Source organism: Lynx rufus, unplaced genomic scaffold, assembly GCF_022079265.1.
Source record: "Lynx rufus isolate CCGP_SWC_20201006 ecotype Redwood Valley unplaced genomic scaffold, mLynRuf1.p SCAF_17, whole genome shotgun sequence".
NCBI classification, from domain to species: domain Eukaryota; kingdom Metazoa; phylum Chordata; class Mammalia; order Carnivora; family Felidae; genus Lynx; species Lynx rufus.
Window position 1 is genome coordinate 6,572,370 of NW_025814831.1, and position 19,998 is coordinate 6,592,367.

General features: G+C 59.3%; 2 protein-coding genes across 3 annotated transcripts in view; one reads left to right on the plus strand and one right to left on the minus strand.

Annotated features, from left to right (window-relative positions):
• The window catches only part of CCDC85C (coiled-coil domain containing 85C), a 75,532-nt gene extending 69,480 nt beyond the window's left edge, over positions 1-6,052 (plus strand). Inside the window, exons 4-6 of the mRNA XM_047079455.1 lie at positions 3,912-4,007; positions 4,893-4,991; positions 5,788-6,052. Of these exons, the coding sequence (XP_046935411.1) occupies positions 3,912-4,007; positions 4,893-4,991; positions 5,788-5,877 (285 nt within the window). The 3' untranslated portion in view covers positions 5,878-6,052. The remainder of the gene's footprint in view (positions 1-3,911; positions 4,008-4,892; positions 4,992-5,787) is intronic.
• Positions 6,053-9,534: 3,482 nt separating this feature from the next.
• Positions 9,535-19,998, minus strand: part of CCNK (cyclin K) — a 29,236-nt gene continuing 18,772 nt past the window's right edge. For both annotated transcript variants that reach the window (XM_047080123.1, XM_047080124.1), the window contains exons 5-11: positions 19,633-19,738; positions 18,873-18,930; positions 17,982-18,151; positions 17,388-17,659; positions 16,748-16,781; positions 13,656-13,727; positions 9,535-10,888 (exon numbers count right to left, since the gene is read on the minus strand). In XM_047080123.1, coding sequence (XP_046936079.1) covers positions 10,263-10,888; positions 13,656-13,727; positions 16,748-16,781; positions 17,388-17,659; positions 17,982-18,151; positions 18,873-18,930; positions 19,633-19,738 — 1,338 coding nt within the window. In that variant the 3' untranslated portion in view covers positions 9,535-10,262. The remainder of the gene's footprint in view (positions 10,889-13,655; positions 13,728-16,747; positions 16,782-17,387; positions 17,660-17,981; positions 18,152-18,872; positions 18,931-19,632; positions 19,739-19,998) is intronic.

The following is a 19,998-nucleotide window of genomic DNA, read 5'->3' on the forward strand; positions in this document are numbered from 1 at the left end:
CGGTTTGTGCCGGGCACTAGTTCACCCTGGGTCCTCCGGGGCGGTCCTGGGCTCTGGGCTGCCCCGAGCGCGTGAGGGGGGCGCGGCGTGGGGCCAGCTCTCTGGGACGCGGATGGCTAGTCGGGACCGCTCCCTGTGGGCCAACGTGTCCGCCATCCCTGTGCGACGTGTCCAGAGTGCACGGTCTGGGGAGGCAGAGCTCACTGGTTGGCCAGGGCTGGGAAGAGGGCCATGGGGATTGCTGACGAGTATGGGGTTTCTTTTCGGGGTGAGGAAGTGTTCTATTGGGATGATTGCGTAAATCTGTGAACATGCCCAAAAACGCTGCCCGCGGACCCCTTGCCGCACGAGCTGGGCGGGTGACCGTGACTGGAGCGGCTTCAGTGCTCTGTGCAGCCGGGCGGGGACCCTGGCCATCCGCAGGGAACGGGCGAGGAGCCCGGCTGGCCTGAGGTCACTCTGCCAGGTGGCCGCTGCTCTCTCCCCATGACCCCGGCCAGCAAGGGTGACCCCGGGGTGCCCCTGCCAGGCCTCGCTGGGCCTCGGTGCTGGCAGAAGCAGGCTGGGGCCGCCGCTGGCTGCCGGCCAGGTGCTGTGTTTTCTTTTGAGGCCCTCACACCTCCAGGAATGTAGCTGCTGAGGCCGACCAGGCAGATAATCCAAATGTTCATCCAGGAGCCTGTGGCCGGGTTGGGCTCCCAAGTGCTCTGTGCAGAAGGGCGCTGAGAAGCCCAGGGTGCCCCAGTGGGGACTGGCCCCTTGCTCCTTCACTCCGTCGCCCCCCGGCCCCCTCCAGCGCCCCACCTGTGTTCGTCCCGTGGCTGTGGAGCGCTATGTGCTGGAGCCGCGGCGATCTGGGGACCGGGAAGGGCGATGCATCCTGCGTGCTGGCACCGAGCCCACGTGGGCCTAGAGGCCAGGGCCAGTGTGAACCTCCTTCAAGGCCGGGGGCAGGTCTCCGAGGTGCACAGAGAAGGTAGGGTGTTTTAGGGGAGGCTCAGCCACAAAGGCTGCGGAGGCAGCAGTGGATGGCCTGTGTCTGGCACGTGGGTCCACGGGGCGAGTGAGGGCTTGTATGGGGTGGACCCTCTGTGCCCGATGACGCTGGGGACACAGGCTCTGCCACAGCTGGCCCGTCTTCTGTAAGGTGCCAGTAGGTCCAGGGACGGGGGGGGGGCGGCGAGGGAAGGTCGCCCACATGCCAGAGGGCCCCGAGGTGAAACAGGTGACCCTGTAGGGTGGGGACACCCTTTCCTTGCCAGGCTGGCTGTCCCCCCCCCCCCCCGCCCCACCTCTGTCCCTCCATATTCCCCTCTCCCTGTCCACGTGAGTCAGAGGCTGCAGGTCTGTGCAGGGCTCTCCAGCTGCTCCCCACGAGGGTCACTGGCCCAGGTGGCCATGGGGCAGGGTGCCCAGGAGCCCAGCCACACCTGGGACTCAGGGCCCCATGGAAGGAGCTGGCAGTGGCTTTCTGGCATTCTCCAGCCGAGAGCAGGATCAAGTCTTTTGACAGGTCCCTGGGGGAGACTGGTCCCCTTGCCTTTTTTTTTTTTTGGTCGACTTTATTTTTGAGCATGCAGTTTCCCTGTTTTGTTTTGTTTTGTTTTGTGCATATTTGCAGATTTGTGTAATCATCACCCCATCTCATTACCCCGCGAGGAAACTCTGTGCCCTGTAGCAACCTTCCCCACTCTCCCCTGCCTCAGCCCCTGGAGACCACGGATGTGCTTGTGTCTCCGTAGATTTCCCTATTCTGGACATTTCCTCGCAACGGAAACTTGTAGCGTGCGATCCTCTGTGACTGGCTGCTTCCGCGTAGTGCCTCGCGATGGAGGCTTTGTCGCAGCCTGTCAGCACCTTGCTCCTTTTCACTGTCGAGTGAGACTCCGGGGCGTGGATGTGTCACGTTTTGCTGATGCGACCATCAGCTGCTGGGCATTTGGGGCTGTTCCCGTGCTTTGCCTGCTGTGAATAGTGCTGCCCTGAACATTCCAGACAAGTGTGTGTGTGGACGTGTGGCTTCAGTTCTCCCGGGTACACACTGGCCTCCCCGTCTCCGGCGCCAGCTCTGGAGCTACAGACCCAGTTCCAGCCCCACTGGGGCTGGCTGTTTGGTCTTGGCCTTCTCTCAGACCCACTCTCCCCATCTGTAAAATGGGGATGTAGAAAGATAACATCTGAGGGTTGCAAGCACTCGGTGCGCTGGGCGGCTCAGGTGGGTGCTGGCCCTCCCACCGCTGGGAGAGCTGTGTGTGGGGAGAGCCCCGGGAGTACCAGTCCTGGTGGCATTTACTCCTTAACACGTGCTACACGTCCAGCTCAGCTTCCTTCTCAGGACCCGCAGTGGCACGCTCATTGGCAGCCTGGTGAGGTCGGTCAGGGAAAGGCTGCATTGCACGGCCTGCCCTGGCCACTCCTGGCTCCCTTCCTGCCTTTGCTCCAGGAAGCAGCCCCCTGGAGCAGCGATCGTCCCCTGCCCTGCCTATAGAGTCGGCTGTTCAGGGAGCCCCAGGTACAGATAGGACTGGAGGCCAGAGGTCCCTGTGCCTCTTAAGGGCTGAACGTGTGTGGCTACCGCCCCCTGCTGGCCGATGCGGGGAGCGCAGCCTGCCGGGCACATGCTTGTGTTCTGCCTTCCACCTGCCTCCCCAGAGCCCTTGGATCCGTTTTTGATCTCTCCACACAACAGATCTGGCCTGGGCCCCAGAGACCAGGCAGCCTGGGCCACTAGATGGCATCCCAGGGCTCTGCACACACTCTGGGACACAGGGACCCTTCCATTGTCCAGATTAGGAAACCGAGGCACAGAGTGGGTTGGGCCCTGCCTCAGGTCACAGCCAGGAGAGCTTTGCCCAAGTCTGCTTTTCCGGCCCCAAGGTTATGGGACCCGGCCTCTGGGTGGAGCCAGGAGAAGGTCCAGGTGGGGTGGGCAGATGGGGAGAGTGCAGAGGGGCTGGCCCACAGCAGAAAGTTCTGGGCCCCGAGAGTCTCTGCACAGCGTTGCCTCGCTGGGCAGGATCCCAGGGTGATGGCCCCACGAGCCTGCTCACCAAGCCTGCCTGGTCACTGGGGTCGGTGACTGGGAAAGAAACCAGGACCCAGAGAAGGGACAGCTGTGCCGGGAACCCCAGCTCCCTGGCCTCCCTGCCTGGGACCCTTGGCGTTTTCAATCTGGCTGTTGGTGTTTGCTGAGCCCGTTAGGCTCACTCCCAGTGTCTTCTGGTGTCTCTTGGCCTGGAGAGCTCCATCCTGAGTCCTCCTTGTCTGGGGGCCCTCCTCCTGTGGGGCCTCCCTGCAGGCCGGGCCCTGCACCCTGCCCATACCAGTAATCCCTGTGGAGAAGAAACTGGGGATGCCGGGCGCACCTGCAGCCTCTGACATCGGTGGGCCCGACATCTGGGGGCTGGACCCCCCTCCTCGCCCGGCCTCGGCCCCCGCACCCCAGGCTGTGCCGAGTTGGGCACCTGGTTGCCGTTTCAGGTGTTGGCCGACTGCGGTGGCATGCAGTGGCCGGGCAGGGCTGGAAGAGTGTCCCTGGGGGTGGGGGATGGGGTGAAGCCTGGTTTAGCCCACTCACCTGGTGTCGGCGGGGAGGGTGGCAGCTTTGGAGGCAGCCCCCCGCGGTTTGCTCCTTGCCAGTCCCTGCCATCTCTGAGCTGGACTCACTTCCTCCGGGAAACAGCAGGCCTTCCCCACGGGCTGTGAGGAGGAGCCCGCGGGACGGGGTGGGGGCCAGGTGCTGCCCCTCTGTCCTCCCTGCCTCCTCTCCCTCATCAGCCGGGGCCCCATTTCCTCCTGCCTGGGCCCTGGCCCCACAGAAGCAGGGACTTCTGTCTGCTGCCGGCCGCACTCGTGGCCACCAGCTGGGAGCCCTTCTGGGCAAGCTGCGACAGCGTGATTCCCTCCCACAGGGCCCAGCCTGCCCGGTCCCCGAGCTGTCCTCGCCCCCCTCCGCCGGCTACAGCTCCGCGGGACAGAAGCCAGAGGCTGTCGTGCACGCGATGAAGGTGAGGGCCAGGCCCTGCCCCCCCTCACCCAGTTCCTGCCCCCTCAGGAGCCCCCAGATCCCTGGTGCAGCACAGGACCTGGGACCTTGGACGTCACATTTGCTCTGAGCCCACATGGGCATCTGAGCAGCAGGGTGGGGGCTTTCGTCCTTGTGCAGGGGTTGGGGGGGTCGGGGTGACCACGAACACCTTGGAAATGGAGGTGTCAGTTGGCCGGAGCAAGCGTGTCACCTGTCTGCCATCCCTGCAGCTGGGGAAACTGAGGCCCGGGTGCGGTAGGGGAAGAGCCGGCGCTCCCCCAAAGCCTGAGAGTCGGGGGCAGGGCTGCGGTAGCACTAAAGCCCCAGCACCCCAAGGCCCAGCCTCGCCTCCAGGCACACCTGCCTCTCTGCTCAGGTGTAGGTCCCGCTGAGGCTCTCACTGCTCCTGGGGGAGCTCGCTTACCCGGACCTCACATCCCACCTGTGCGCGCACCCGTGGACGCCCCACGCCTGCACGGACACAGGCGCGCCGTCCCCCGGGTTTGGGGGCCAGTCTGCGTCTGCGCGGATACAGCGCACGCAGCAGTGACTGGACACGCCCACTCACCCCGTGTGTGAGCAGGTGCTGCCCTTGTCCCTCTAATCACGAGCTGGGGGCCCTGGCCTAGCACGAGGCCACCTGCCCGAGGGTAGTCCCGCCCAGCCTGTCCTCCCTGCTTCCAGGCGAGGCGTCCCCAGCTTGCCCCGCCTCTCTTGATGTGGGGGTGTGGCTTCCCTCCTGCAGAGCCACTAGGGGGAGGGAAGAGGACCAAAAAGTGAGGATGAGGACCCGCCCCTCCGGTCTCTTCGTGCCCCAACCTCGGGACCCTGGCCTCACCTCCGGCCCCGGGGCCTGTTCCCGCAGGTCCTGGAAGTGCACGAGAACCTGGACCGGCGGCTCCAGGACGGCTGTGAGGAAGGCCTGAGCGAGAAGGAGAAGGCCATCGTCCGCGAGATGTGCAACGTGAGGCGCTTCCCCGGGGCCGCGGCCTGGGCGTGGGAGCAGGGAGGGCCCCAGCCGTCCCCTGGTGGGAGGGGCCGGTGACCTGGAGGGGGAGGCACCCGGAGAGCCCGGGGCCTGTCCTCACCCCGCTGCCTAACCCACTTCTCCCCGAGAATGGGGTCCCTGACCTCTGGGGTCTGTCCATCCCCAGAGCACCCCCCAACCTCCCGGGACGGGTCGTGTTCACCCCACGTCCCATCCCTTGGGCCCCGGCCCCAGACCGCAGGTGTCTGGTGCCCCTGGTGGCTGCCGGTGGTGTTCAGACTGGACGTGTGGGTGGGGCCCTCCGTGACTAGGGCTGCGTTGGTTTCTGGAAGCTGGGCCGTTTCTCTGGTTGTCCAGGAGGTGGAACCTCACCCGTGACCCCACTGGCCAGTGTGTCATCCCTGGATACTTACAGGACCCGGCAGGGGCTGGCCCGGGCCTCACGGGGCGGGGGGGGGGGGGGGGCGGGTGTTCTGACCCCCACCCCTCCCATGCTGCCTCCTGTACCTCTGGGTCCCACTGGACAGCCGCGAGGCCACGCCTGCGCCCCGGCAGTGACGTGCTCAGGATGGCAGGCGTGGCCGTGAGGGGGGGGGACGTGCAAAGATCTGGTCTGAGTGTCTCTGGGCCTCACACAGCCTCACTTTCCCCTCCTGGCCCCGTGGCTCTGGGGACGTGGGTGGTTTGGAGGGGCAGTGAGGCGGTCTGTGCATACAGGCCAGGGGGTGGGCTCCGGGTGGGCTTTCCGCTCACAGCTCGCCCCCGTCCGCAGGTGGTCTGGAGAAAACTGGGGGATGCGGCCAGCTCCAAGCCCTCCATCCGGCAACACCTGTCTGGGAACCAGTTCAAGGGACCCTTGTAGGGCTGCTCCCCCGTGGATGTGGACTGGCCCTGCGGGGTGTCCTGGGGAGCCGCAGGCCCCCGTCTTCTTTTTCTGTGGCGAATTGTACATAGGACGCTGCCCGCCGTGACCCGGCTGCCGTGGGTCCAGCACACGGACGGCCGGGCCCCCACCTCCCTCCTCACACACCAGCAAACCGGGAAGACGCGAGGCTGCCGGCCGTTCTGTGCAGCAGGGCGGCCTGGACAGCCTCGTCCCTGCCCCGGGGCCCCATTGGTGAGGGGCCGAAGGCCGGCCTCGGCGGAGGGGCGCCTCGTCAAGCCTTCCACCCGCACCAGACAGAGGCCCCCGGTGGCTGGACCTAACGCGGGGGGCCCCACTCCTCACCCATCTGCTGTGGCCTGAACGCCAGCCCGCTGAGCACTGGGTCCCGAGTCCCCGACCAGGAAGCTCCGTGTCTGTGGCTGGAGGCTCCGAGGCCCTTCCTCTGGCACCCCCCTCATGCGCAGCTCCCCGCTGCACGCTGCTGCTCGGTTTCAGGGTTCAGGCCCCCAGCCCCCCCCCCCCCCCACACACACACAGTCCCCCAACCCCGCGCCGGGTCGTGCCCTCTCTGGGTCCCTCCTGCCTGGTGCCTGAGGCATCTGCACTCCTGTGCTTCACATGATGGGCCAGGGAGGTGGGAGGCCACGTGGAGAGTCTCTGGTTGAGCCCCCCGCCCCGCTCTGTCCAGATGGGTGGCGCTGGGCCGGGCTGGGCCTCTGGTATCCCCCAGAGCCTGGCCCCCAGCCAGAGTCACTGTCGACGGAGCTGCGTGGGCGGCCGAGGGGACAGTTCTGCCCTCTGTAGAAGGAAGGAGCCTGACCTGGCTCTGGCTTTAATTTGCTGCGTGACCTTCAGCAAGTCAATCAGCTTCTCTGGGCCCCCGGTGGGAAAACGAGGTCTCAGGTTCTTTCGGCCCTGCTCACCACCCAAGGCCACCAGCTTTATTCAGCCGGTGCCCTCAGTCGCGGCCTGCGAGCCCACGGGGCCCGCCTGCCGCAGAGGCCGCTGCTGGCTGGGCTGGGCTGGGCTGGGCTGGTCGGAGCCGGGGACCGAGCTGAGTTCTGCCTTGCTGCCTGCTCACAGGTGCTGTCCCCTCCCCTCTCTGAGCCTCAGTGTCCTCTGCCGGAGAAGGGACAGCATCGGGCCCTCCACGCAGGGCTCGACATCAAACAGAGCTTCAGTGTGAATGACCCCATGCCGGCCGTAGAGCGCGATACAGAAACGTGGAGGTTGGTGAGGAAAGCGAGGCCCAGAGGGTGAGCGAGCTGTGGCACGTTCCAGACGAGACCCCAGATGCTGGGAGGTGGGACAGGCCGCCGCGAATGCTGTCGGCACGGGCCCTGGTGTCCACTGGGCACCTGGCCGCCCACCCCTCACGTCGCCTTCACTCGGCGGCGGTGCTCAGCAGGGCGCCCGCCGGCACTTGAGCCCGGGAGGCCGTCTCTGCAGTAGGTGGGCCTCGTCCAGGCCCCCGTGAGGCGCGGGGACAGGGCCAGTGGATGGGGAGGCCGCCCTGTTCCTGTCCCCAGCGGGGACTCTGCGTTGGCCTGTTGGTCATTGTGCCCTTGGGTCGTACGCTCTCAGGGGAAAGGCTCGCGGCCCTCGTTGTGCCCAGGGAGTGCTAAGTGGGTGCTGGTGACAGCCACAGGCATTTTCCTCTTGCCCTGGGGGGTTACAGGGAGCTCTGGGCTCCTCCTGGAGGGATCTTGCCTGTCACCAGGGGTTAGGTGTTTGGAGCTGGGGGGGATACCCTTGGTCATGGTACCGGGCAATCCCTGCCCTTGTGGGCAGTGAGCTGGGGGGCAGAGGCCCCTTCTGGATCTTGGGAGTCCAAAGAACCGCAGAGCAGCCCGGGGGGAGGGGGGAGGGGTCCATTTTGGGTGGAAGCCACAGCTGGGAGCCCATTTTTCATGTTTGGATCAGGTTGGCTCGGCCACCACTGAAAATAAGCAATAAGTAAGGGCTCCCGGTAGCTGCACGTCTGCAGACCGACCCAGGGAAGAACCGCCTCGGAGGGGCCTCCCCCCCCCCCACCCCGGGTGCTGCCGTGGCATCCAGGGGTCAGGCGGAGCGGAGCGTTTCTGCCCGAGCCCTCCTGTGTGCCACGGAGGCTGTGGAAGCCAGGTGCGGGCATCTCCTTCCCACCGCTGCTCGCGGTCCTGAGCCAACAGTGCACGGGGATGGCTTTCAAGGACAGAACCGTGTCTGTGACAGTCACCTAATGTGATAAGCTGTTTAAAAGCCAGCAGCACCTCCGTCTGAGCCCACACCCTAGGTGGTGGGCAGGTTCAGTGGGAGCCCACAGGCTGGGGAGGGTCAGAGGAGCCTCAGCCCTGCCACCAACCCGGGGTGTGTCGGGTGACGTGGGGGGCCCCCTCCTCCCCTCCGGAGCCTTCGCCGTAGCAGCTCATGGTGGGGGTAGGGGTGTTGCTGAGCTCGGGTGGCCTTTCATAAAGGTCCCTTTACGTTTCACTCTGAGTCTACATCATGAAGCCCAGTGTGACATCTGTCCTGTGGCTTCAGTTCCCACTGTGATGGAGGTCACCCTTCCAGCCTCACCCCAGGTGGCCTCGCCCATCCTGGGAGCAGAATCTGCTGAGCACATTTTTTAGGGTGGCACATTTTTATCCAAAAGTTATTAGCTACACATCAGTGTTTGAAGAGAAAAAAGTGACCTTTCATTTTCTTTTTCTTGAAAACTTGAGAGGAAACAAAATACATACTACTGATTTTTTTTTTTTTTTTTTAAAGAAACAAGCTGAGCGCATGACTGCAGAGCGGTAGAGGTGTATATTTTTCATACCGTGGGGGGAAGTATTTGTGCTGCTTTCTGGAATCGGGCTGGAACGTCTGGTTCCTGTCCCTGGGCCGTCAGCCATGCTCTATTTTCTGTAGTATGTGACCGCCGTGAGAAACCGGGCCAGCCCTTGGCCTGGCTCCAGGCGGAGCTGGGAGCTGGAGACCCCTGTGCCCGTTTCTACCTTCCACTGAACCACTTTGATTTGGAGAGAAAAAAGAAATAGAACTTTTGATAGTGTGGTAAAAACATTGATTTGAACTATTTTAGTAAAAGGAGTAACAGAAGATTGTGATAGTGTCTACTTTGCGCTAGATAAATAAAGGCTCTTTGCAAGCCTCCACGGTTGGTGCGCAGTGTTTGTTTCGGGTGGGGGCGGGGGTCGCCGCTGGAGGGCCATGGCCCCCGGGAGCACCTCAGGTGCTGGACGGCACCGACAGCCACTCGGATGGCCTCTGTCTAGTTTCAGGCCCGGGTGGGAGGAATCTCAGCCCCAAGCCCTGGTGTGACCTAGGAACCAGAGCTCTGAGCAGGTGCACCCGACGGTCCTGAGCTGGTTCGGAACTCACCGGGGTCCTCCTACCAAAGCCAATGTGGGCACGGGGTGTGGGGGGCTGGCCCGCGAGGACAGACCCACAGCGGCGCTGCCCTGCGAGACGGCAGGGCCAGGTCCGGGGGCTGCGAGACCAGCCAGCGCCAGGCCTCTCTCGGCCAACGCTCCTCCACTGCCTGCCCCTTGGCCCCCGGGGGCAGAAGAAGGGCTGCCTCTAGACTTCCCAGTCTGGGGCTGCGCAAGGCCTGGAGGCCCCACCTTCTGTGCATGAGAAACAAAAGGATAGTTTCAGAACGGTTTTATTTGGATAACTGAAGGAGTCATGTCTGTAACCAAGATGGAATTCACAGTATGTTGTTACATTCACACTTAAAAAATATATCTCTATGTACAGGAATTTGCAAATTGATGTAAACATACATTACTTTCCAAGTACAATTCTCCCCTTCTCTCTGGAGGAAAAAGAAAAACGCCATCCATCAAGGCAACCCCTTCAAAATAAGTTTAATACAAAGGATGTAAATCTCTCTAAATCAAAACAGTGGTTCATCTGACCTACTGGGTGCTGGGAGAGAACATCACGGAACAAAAGCGATGACGACAGCTTGACTTCAGATGGAACTGGACTATTTAAAATTGAGTTTCCAGGAAAAATAGGCACTGATTTCTAGAAGGAACTTCACTCCTTACTGAAGCTATTTACTGAGCCAATATGGCCGGTTAACGTTTCACTAGTACCCGTGACCCGGTGCAGGATGCTCACACGACACCAGCCGACCACCCAGCGCAGTCAGATGGAGGCTGGCGCTGCCCAGGCTACTCTCAAACTGCTGTCCCCGTTCTCCACATGTGAGGACCACCCCAACTGTATCTCATGGGCCCCGTCCGTTTCTTCCCATGCTGCAACTGTCTAGCATTATGTAAGGTACCCTGCTGCTTACCCACTTAAACTACTCTTCAAGTTGATTAGAAAAACTTTTCTTAACAAAGGGGGGAAGAAAAGGCATCGCGTTATCTCATCCAGGTGGCCCGCCCCAGTCCCCCCACGGGAGGCATGCCGGGTGGGGGGATGGGCGGGGGCACGGGTGGCTGTCCTCCAGGGGGAACAGCCGGAGGCGGGTAGCTAGCCGGTGGCAAGCCCAGGCCTGGAGGAGGGTGAGGGGGGACGGCGTGGGTGGGGGGCAGGCGTGGGGGTGGGGGTGGGAAATTGGGGTTGTAGGTGGGGGGAGGAGGAGGGTAGCCGGGAGTGGGGGGAGGAATGGCAGGTGGGGGGAAGGAGGCCGGGGGAGGGGGCACAGGCGGAGGGGGCGGGTTGGGGGGGTAGACGTGCGGGTGGTAGGGCAGGTGGGCTGGTGGGCCGTAGGCGGGGGGCAGGGCACCGTAGGAGGGGCCCTCGGTCTTCATCATGGACTGCAGGCTCTGGTAGCCCTCTCCGGACATGTAGGAGCTGGTGGTCGACATCCCGGTCATGTAGCTGGAGGGCGGTGGCGGCGGTGGCCGGTGTGGCAGCGGTGGCGGCTGGTGCACAGGGGCCGGGTGGGCCGGAGGAGGAATCTGCACTTTGGGGAGGTCACCGGCATCCACAGGGCCTGGAGGCTCAGCCTCGCCTAAGGGAGCCGAGATGGGAGGCTTCCGGTCTGCAGGGGAGAGACAAGTTACCGCCCGGCCCCGGGCTCCCAGGGCGGCCCGTGCAGGGACGCATCCGGGGACCCCCTCAGGGTGGGGAAGGCCTGAGCCAGGGTCTCCCACGGCAGTTCCCACGGCCACCCTAACCACCCCGATTTCTGGCCTCCAGTACAGCCCTGGCGGGGCTGCTGCCCTGTCCCCAGGGCCATCTTCAGAGGAACAGGGAGCAGCCGTCACTGTGGCAGCCGGCGCCCGACGCTGTCCGCTTGTGCCATATCTGTCGCAGAGGTCCCCGCCCCGGCACGGCTGGGTCTCCCTCCCTCGGTCCTCGGCACACCGGCCAAGGAGGTGCCTGCAGTGCACGAAGCCCCGTCTGCCTCCGGCTGCGTGCCCGTCCTGCCAGCACAGCCCCGAGTGGGGCCCCCTTCATCCTGCCTGTCTCTGCCTCCAGAGACTGCGAGGCCAGGGCCACGTCACCTCACTGTCCGCAGCACGGGCGTCGAGCACAAAGCCCGAGAGGTGGTCAAGTGAACGAGGCAATGTTTAAAAAAATAACAAGCGTCTGATATTCCCCATGCAGCCACCAAAGTAGCAATTCTGCTTCTAGCTGACAGAAGAAAACCGAGATGGGACCCCACCGCGTCCTCTCAGAAAGCACCCTGCCGTGGTGCCTCCCGGCCATGGCCCTCCACTCCCTTCACCCACGGTCTTGTCTCACCCGTTTTCACCTGCCACCCCCCAACCCCCGCATTCCCGGTCACACACCTGGAAGAGAGCACCGGACACCCCACCAGGGGAGGCCCATCACTGACAAGTGGGTCTCTTCCTAAGGCCACCCAGAGTCCAGGGCCAATCACAGGAGCCGAGATCTCTGGGTCCAGAGAACACAAAAAAGCGAAGGCCGCGAAGGGGGCCTCCAGTCGCCTGGCACCCTGCCCCGCGTGCTCCCTGGAGCTCCCGCCAGTCCTGACTGCGGACACGGACGTGCCAAGTGCCCAGGGGGGCGCCGGCGGCTGCGGTTCCCTCACTGCTTTCTCCAAGTGAACGAGAGCACAATCTCGGCTCGGCCAGGACATCCTCAGCAAGAGCCACGTCCCCGGGGCTGGGCCTGAGCTAAGCGGCGTGCCCGCCCAAATCCGAAGCCAGACGTGCCTGCAGAGAAATCTGCTTGCGCTCCAGGGTGGGGCCGGGGCCCCGCTGGTGCCAGAAGCTGACCGGAAGATGCAGAGCACGAACCTGAGGCCTGTGGACCCAAGTGCCGGCCGCCTCGGATCGCCCCGTACGCCGGCCACGGCCGCCTGGGCCCACGAACGTGCTCTCCCATCCCCGAGACCTCGCTTCCTGTGACCCACAGCTCTGCCGCCCCCCCCACGTCCCCAGCGCATCCGCCTGTCCTCTGTGACCGCACCCGGAACACGCGGTCTCTCCAGGCACCTGCGCTACTCTTCTTCCCTGCCGACACCCACCACCACCAGCTGCCCTCTGAGACACCTGGTGACCTAGGTGGCTCGCCACGTCCCGCGCCTCACGGCAACTGTGGTTCTAGTTGCTCTCTTCCCCCCCTGAACCGGACTCCCGCTCCTCCTCCGAGCCTTCCGCCTACCTGCCTCCCATCTGCCACAGGCCCCTACGAAGTGGGGACGGGACCCTGCCGGAGTGAGCTCCTGCAGCCCGGCCCACCCTTCCCTCCCGGCTGCAGAGTCAGTTCCCACCACCCGCCACCCCTGCCCTCACCCTCCCTGCCCGCGGCCCACCGTGGGAGCTCCTCCGCAGAGTGCGGCTCTCTCCCTGCCCTGGGCAAACCCGGGACACCAACCCTGTCCTCAGCTGCACCCCCGGGCACAGGAAGGGAGGCCCTTCGCTGGCGGAGAGACGTAACATGAACACTGAATGACCCATGGCAGGTATTTTTCAGCAAGCTTCATACTGAACCAGGGACTGAGAGATTTGTCCCACAGCAGAAAATGGTGCCCCGGTTTCCCCAAAGCTCGTAAAGTGCTGGGACTGGCCACGCGTAGAAAGAAATGCCATCGGCAGCACCCCTACCACAGACACGCGGGCGCGAGGGGCCCAAGGGCACCGCAGGCACTGGCAAGCGGAGAGTGCGGCCCAGTGAGAGCGCAGACCCCGCCGCGGAGCACCCAGCCCCCCTTGACTCACACACACAACTGGTGCCCTCCCTCATTTCCTGCTTTGTCTTCCGGACCGCTGCCCCAGGGAGATAATGCTAAGGAATGATGCCCCAAGGAATAATGCTATATTCCTTACAACACTTCTCCAGTTTTAAGTGGTGCCAAGGAAGCTTCCCAGTTCACCGTGTGCCTGTCGAAAACGTGCCAGGCTTTAATTTATTCTCTGCTGGGCTCTGAGGTACTGCTTATCTTCAAAATGTACGGAGAGGCTACCCTGCCACCAGGAGGCAGGCATGTGAGGGACAGGGGGCTCAGATCTACGGCAATCCCGCTGGGTCAATGTTCGTACATCAGCAGGCTTTGCTTTCCTAAAACTGATCCTACGTTATTTAGCCTGCGGAGTCCGGCAGCTCTGCATGGGGGAGGTCAGAGAATATCCAGATATACTTAAAATTTACGACTTCCTCAAAATGTCTGCTTTGTGAAAAACATAATTTTTGAAAGATCCTTGGGCATCACCTTCTTTTTAAATTTTGGCTAGCAAGTTTCCCCTCCACAAACTCGTCCCCAGGCCTTCCCAAGTGTGCCCTTCAAGAAAGCCAAGCGAAAAGCTGGCACTCGCAAGCTGCTTTCAGCGGACACTTACCTGGAGGTGGGTGGGCCGGAGGCAATGGAGGGTGAGTGGTCTCGATTTTGGGGATTTTAGGTGGCGGTGGTTCTAAAAAGGAAAAGTAGATTGAAAAGCGACTCAGACCTCTCCCTGCGAATCAAGAGATCATGGAAGGAAAAGAGAGGTGGAGGAAAATGTGCTGTTCAGGAACGTCTTTGGAGAAAAAGAACGGATATGAGAAAAGCTTCAGGAACCTGAGGGAGCCTCAACTAAACCAGGTGCTAGTCCTTTTGCAAGAACCGAACAGGTCACACACCTCCCCGTACCCCCAAATAACACAGCCCGCTGGCCCTTTACAGCCCTTTCCACATCCACCCAGCTTCCTTGCCGACCGTCCCAGACAAGCCTTCCAAAGACACGGGGGCAGCAGGGTATGGGTGCCCCCGCTCGTCCACAGAATGTTCGGACACCCAGCCCCGAGGGCTCACAGGAGAAACTGTCACCTTTGTATTCTTAGGCACATTTTAAATTTATTTTCTCCCTTATGAATATTTACTCCCTCTGGCAGCGCATCGGCAACAGGACATGAACTGACTTCAGGAGAAATCAAGGGGCTGACAAGCCAGGAGCAAACTGAATAGGACACTTGGGGCGGGGCACACAGCCTGCCCCTCAGGGTCTGGCGGCTGTGGGTAACCAGCATCCACCTTGACAGTGCTAAGTAGCCACGACAGGCTACAGCAAGCCCAGTGTCTTGTGTTTTACGAGAGCAGGGAGGGTGCACATATGATCGGAAAAGAACCCCCGTCTCTGTGGTTGCTTGCGTGGCTTGACTCCTCCTTCCAGAAACTCACTTGATTCTGGCTTATACTCAGCTCTGATTTAATCCTACTTTAGTGTTGCTGAACTTTTCCTGGCTTCCTGTCCCAAACAGGCCGAATTCACGGTCCAGGGATGGGTCTGTCTGTATTCTCTTCCTGGAAGACCAAGTCCCCTCTTTCTAGGTGGATGAACTGTCCACATGTGCCTCCAGCCGCTCTCTCCCCACTAAAGCCCTGGACCTGACTTTCAAGCTCCCTTCCCAGACCCAGCAGCCGCAGCTCACGTGACTCCTTCCCGGCCTGTGACCGCTGTCACACTCTCACCTCGGACACCCACCTACGGCCCACCCCACTGCCCAGATGAAGCCGGTCTAGGTCAGTGCTGCCCACAGACAGAAGAGCTATATGTATGATTTTAACTTTTCTGGTAGTCACCTTCAAAAGAGATGAACTCAATGTGATACATAAAAAGTTTGACCATTTCAACGTGTAATCAACATAAAAATTTATCAATGAGATTTTTTACATTCTTTTCTCTTAGTAATGCTTGGAAATCTGGTATGTATTCTGCACTGAGGACACATGACGATTTGGGTTGGCTGCACTTTCCGTGAGTGCTCGAAAGCCCCCTGTAGCTAGTGGCGCTTAGCACACAGCCAGGTCAAGGTCCCACCTGCAGGCTGTCTGCACCCTCCCTCTCTGGGCCTGAGGCCACCACTCCCCTTCACTGCCTCTCACCCTGATGCTTGTAAGCTCCTCCCCGTTCGCAACCCTCTGTGTCCCATTACTGCTGCCAGGGCACTTCTAAAATGAACTCAGACTCTACCATTCTCCTGCTCACAGATCTTCAGTGGCTCCCACTGCCTATGCAAACACCCACATTCCGGCAGGTCGACTCTATCTGGTTCCAACCACACGTTTGGTCCCAGCAGAAGCTTCTTTTTCACCGCTTCACAGCTAGTAGTCCAGTAAGAGCCCTCTCCGCCTGCCCCCAGCTCCTCTGCCCCCTTCCACCTACAGGCCGAAACCCTGGGTGGGGCTCCGGGCGCTCAGACTCAAGTCCTCCTCCAAGGTCGCCACTGGCTCGTTTCTGCCGTGTACGGATGTAAGAGGCCTAGCACACCAGCTCAGCTCAACTGTGTACCCACAGGGTGAGAGGCACAGCCCCACACTTAGGTCTCACACTTACTTTCTGCTGCCCAGTTGGAGCAGGAAAAAAAATATTCACCTGTACTGAACCCATCATTTCCCCCAAAGACCCTAAGAAAATGCAGCTTTGTTGCAACTGGAAGGTCTCACAATCGTTCAATAAATCATTCACTGAGTTCCTACCCTGGAACTTAGCCACAGAGAAACAGAAATGAGTAAACATGGTTTTATCTTCAAAGAGTTCAGTACATCGAAGCCCACAACACAGGGACAAAATGCTTCTAAGTTTCTGTTCTGTGATCTTCCAGATTTTTAATTTAATTTTAGAGAGAAAGAACAAGAGCAGGAGAGGAAGAGGGAGGGAGGGGGGAGAGGGAGGGGGAAGGGAGAGGGAGGGGGAAGGGAGAAGGTGGGAGAGGGAGAAGAGAGAGGGTGGGAGAGGGAGAAGAGGGGAGAGGGAGGGGGAGGGAGAGGGAGGGAGAGAGAGAGAAAATCTCAAACAGGCTCCACGTGGGGCTTCATCCCATGACCCTGAGATCATGACCTGAGCCGAAATCAAGAGTCAGACGCTTAACTGAGTCACCTAGGCCCCCCCAGTCTCTCAGATTTTATTCACACTTTACATTTGTTTCCAATAAAGAAACAAATTAACCAACTTTGGGCTCTACAAAAAAAAAACCCAAACAAAACCCAAACAGTGTTTGGAGGAGTCCAGCCCACATCAGCGAGAGGGGTCAGGATATATCGTGGTTCTCTGGACAACAGCACTGCCCATCACTGCCACCCTGTCTGCCCACCACCCTCTGCTACTTGGGGTTGAGGGTGGGAATTCTCCCCACAGTCTACTGTGGTGGGCTTAACTAAACCTCTAGAAAGGAACATTGCCGTAACCCTTGTCCTATGTTCGTGATCACATTTGTGTATGTGTTAGTGAGTACACTTTCACCGCCGCTAATGTTTTTTGGTAACCGTTGTCAGAATATGATCTAAAAATACACACTCAGGGCACTCTTTCTGGCAGGCAGGGTCAAGTTTTTGGCGGGATATAAGGTTAAATTCTAAGACCAAGCTAGATCTTGTGGAAACAGTGTTGACCAAGAATTTAAAGTTTTGATACAAAGTTAAAAAAAAAAAAAAACCCTTAGAACAGGAACTTACCTGCGGCTTTGTTCTCTTCTTTGGGAGAAACAACCTGTTACAAAAGAAAATACGTAATCGTTAACCGAGACCCCGGGTGTAGTGAGAAAAACGGATTATCCAGGAACTAACGAGTCCGGGCGACAAGACACAGCTCCTAGCTCAGGGCATACTGGGAACCTAACAGACCATCTCTGCCCCCTCCTCTTTCCCTCTCCCAGGTCAGACATGAGGACCACTGTGGATTTTCAATAGTGGGTCCTTGATGACACTAAGGTTCAGGCCCTCTGACACGGTGGCCTGCATTCAATGAGCGGTGTTGGCCAACACGCGTTTATCCCACATGGGTTTCCTCCACCGGCCAGCTTGCTGCCGTGGGGAGAAACTCACAAACACCCCGCGTCACTCAAAGCACCAAACACAAAAAAGCCAGAGAGTCCGGAGACTTGGGCAGCGGCGGCTGGAGGAGGAGGACGGAGCCCTCCCAGCTCTCGGGGCCCCCCTCCTGTGACCACGGTAGTTCTGAGGCTCTCCGCGGACGCTTGTCCCACGGCGAGGCCAGGTGTCCCCCTGCTCGGCACCCCGTGTGAGTCCTCAGACGAGGGACTGTGCCTCCCCCCCCCACCCCCCCCCCCCCCCCCGCCAGAGGCGGCCCACTCACCACAGCCCGCTTCGCTGGGCGGGGAGGACTAGGTTGTGGGGACGGCTTCTTGGGCTGCGGGGCCGGCTGCGGCGGGGGCTGCGGCGCTGGCGGCTGCGAGTCCTTCTGCTGCGGCTGGGGCGGGTCGGAGCCTTGAGACGGCTGGGGTGGTGGCACCTGTGGCACTTGTGGTGTGGACTGGAGAGATGGGGGCTGCTGCAGCTGGTGGGGCGTGTGATGAGGCATCTGTTGTTTTCCTTGTGAGTAAAGATCCAGGATCTGGTGGCAGATGTCTGAACGACAGGCAACAATTACATTTATCACAAATTGATACTTTAAGTAAAACGTGCCTAGGAAAAGACCAGCCCCGCTCCCTTCCAGCTATGATTCCCCTACAGGGACCCGTGAACAGGGATCGTACGTGCAATTTACCCAAACTCTGTTGCGCACGGCTTGCTCAGAGCGGACACTATTAGAGAGCTGGATTAAAGATGCTTCTGAAGAATGGTTTACGTTTATGCGTGCGGGAAAGTCCATTCTCGGGACTCCAGGTTTACAGGGAAGAGTGACCTGAACTTGGAACACTCTTGGGAAAGCCCAGCATGCCAGCAGTACCTTCCAGAACGTCCACAGGGACATCCTGCACAAACTGCTCCCACCATCGCCTGTACATGGGTTTGGAGGTCCATTCCTGTATTTCAAATTTGCACAAACGTCCTGCGAGATACATCACTGCCACTGCTATGATCTCTGGTTCCCACTGCAGTGACAAGGTCGTGCAGAGACTAGTTCAACGAGAAAAAGGGGTGACGTGACTTGGAGCAAAGCTATGTTACCCAGTGCATGGAGATCAGATGCCACATCTAAATGTCAGTTTGCTTAACATTCCCTAAATGACCAGATAAGGAATTAGAAATAAAAGAAGCAAGTTTTAAGTCTGCCAAAGGCACCAAAGTAAGTTTACTTTAACCACAGTTACTAATCTGTTCCTTGGTTTAGAATCAGAACGACAGCACATTCAAAAATTAGTTATGTCATGAGATACAAATGAACGTAGCTCATGTTCTTCAAACTGCTGTAATTCGAGCCACTGTACTGTGTTTTCAAGTGACAGCAGCTCCACACACAGGCCTTCTGTCCCCACGCTGCACGTCATTAGGTCCCGGGTTCTAAGTACAGCAAGGCTCTAGGACCATTATAAGGAAGTATGTTCGTGCAGAACCAAATGGGTTCTAAGCATTTAGCTGTCAAAATTGTCCAGCGTATTGTTTTGGACTATGTTTCAAACTGGAGATGCCCTTTAACTTCTTACACTGAGACACGGCCAGGCATCCCTCTGCCGGGAAGCAGACTTCCTGGACGTCAGCCCCATCTCTGCCATTAGCTGGCTCTCGAGCTGGGTGAGTCAGAGACCGAGATACAAAATACGGAGTCTGGATTCAATGACCCATTAAGTCCCCGCCTATTTTTAAAACTACAATCAGATCAACATTTGAACACACGCACCTGTCATTTACAAACGTCCAGGCCATTTGAACCAACTTTTGAATTTTATTTTTATCACCTAGAAATGGGAAGAAAAAAGCCAATTAGAAGTGACAATAATAATAAAAGGGTGCAGAAAAATCACTTATTTCAAGCCCACGCTGTGTGCTCTGCACCATCCCGACACACGCGAAGAGCCACCGCCTGGGAACCGAGGGCAAACGGGTGGGTCTGGGTCCCACCTGTGTTCTCTTCCCACAAGACCTGTGCTCAACCACCGTCCATGGGAAGCCTGCTCCAAGGCGGATTCTACCAGGCTGTTAAAAAATGCTGACTCAGGGTGCCTGGGTGGCTCAGTCATTCAAGGATCTGACTCTGATTTTGGCTCAGGTCATGATTTTGGGGTCACGGGATCGAGCCCCACGATGGGCTCCACACTGAGCATGGAACCTCTCTCCCTCTACCTCCTCTCCCTAGCTCACGCGTGTGTGTTCTCTCTCGCTCTCAAAAAGAAAAAAGAAAAGAAAAGAAAAATCTGACTCATTTTCCTGCCTCCTATCACTTGCCGACTTGGTGGCAGAATCTGTCTAAACCTGACGGGAAGTGGTAGTCACAGCTGCAATACTGGACCATCTGGGCACGTTATGCGCTGGGCACGCTCACATGCTGAACCCTTTCTTCTGTTCTCCTCTTTTGAGAAGCGTAATCCGAAGGCCATCAAATCATTACAAAGACTTGCTCTCCAACGAAAAGTCCTGTAAAAAAAACCTTGCCTCCTTACCTTTGAGTTGCTTTGCATACTTGAGGAGGAACTGGTACGGATGTTCTACCTGTAAATCGAACTTTATGGTCTGGAGCAGGATTCTCTCCAGAACCATCACTTCTTCCTAAAAATAAAATAACGAACGTCAGAAAATGATCTCCACCACAGGTCTGAAGCCCCGTTAGATAGTGGGCTTTCCCATTTACTCTCTTCAAGCTCTCTTCCTCCTCTCCTCTGCCCCCCCTAGGCTTTCACTTTGTTCAGAGACGAGGAGGAGCTCTGAAAAGAACTAAAAGGGGGGGAGATGAACCAATCCGATTGCGTTTTTAGAAACAGTGGAAACAAAATACACATTCTTAGAAACGTAAGTAGGCTCCACACCCG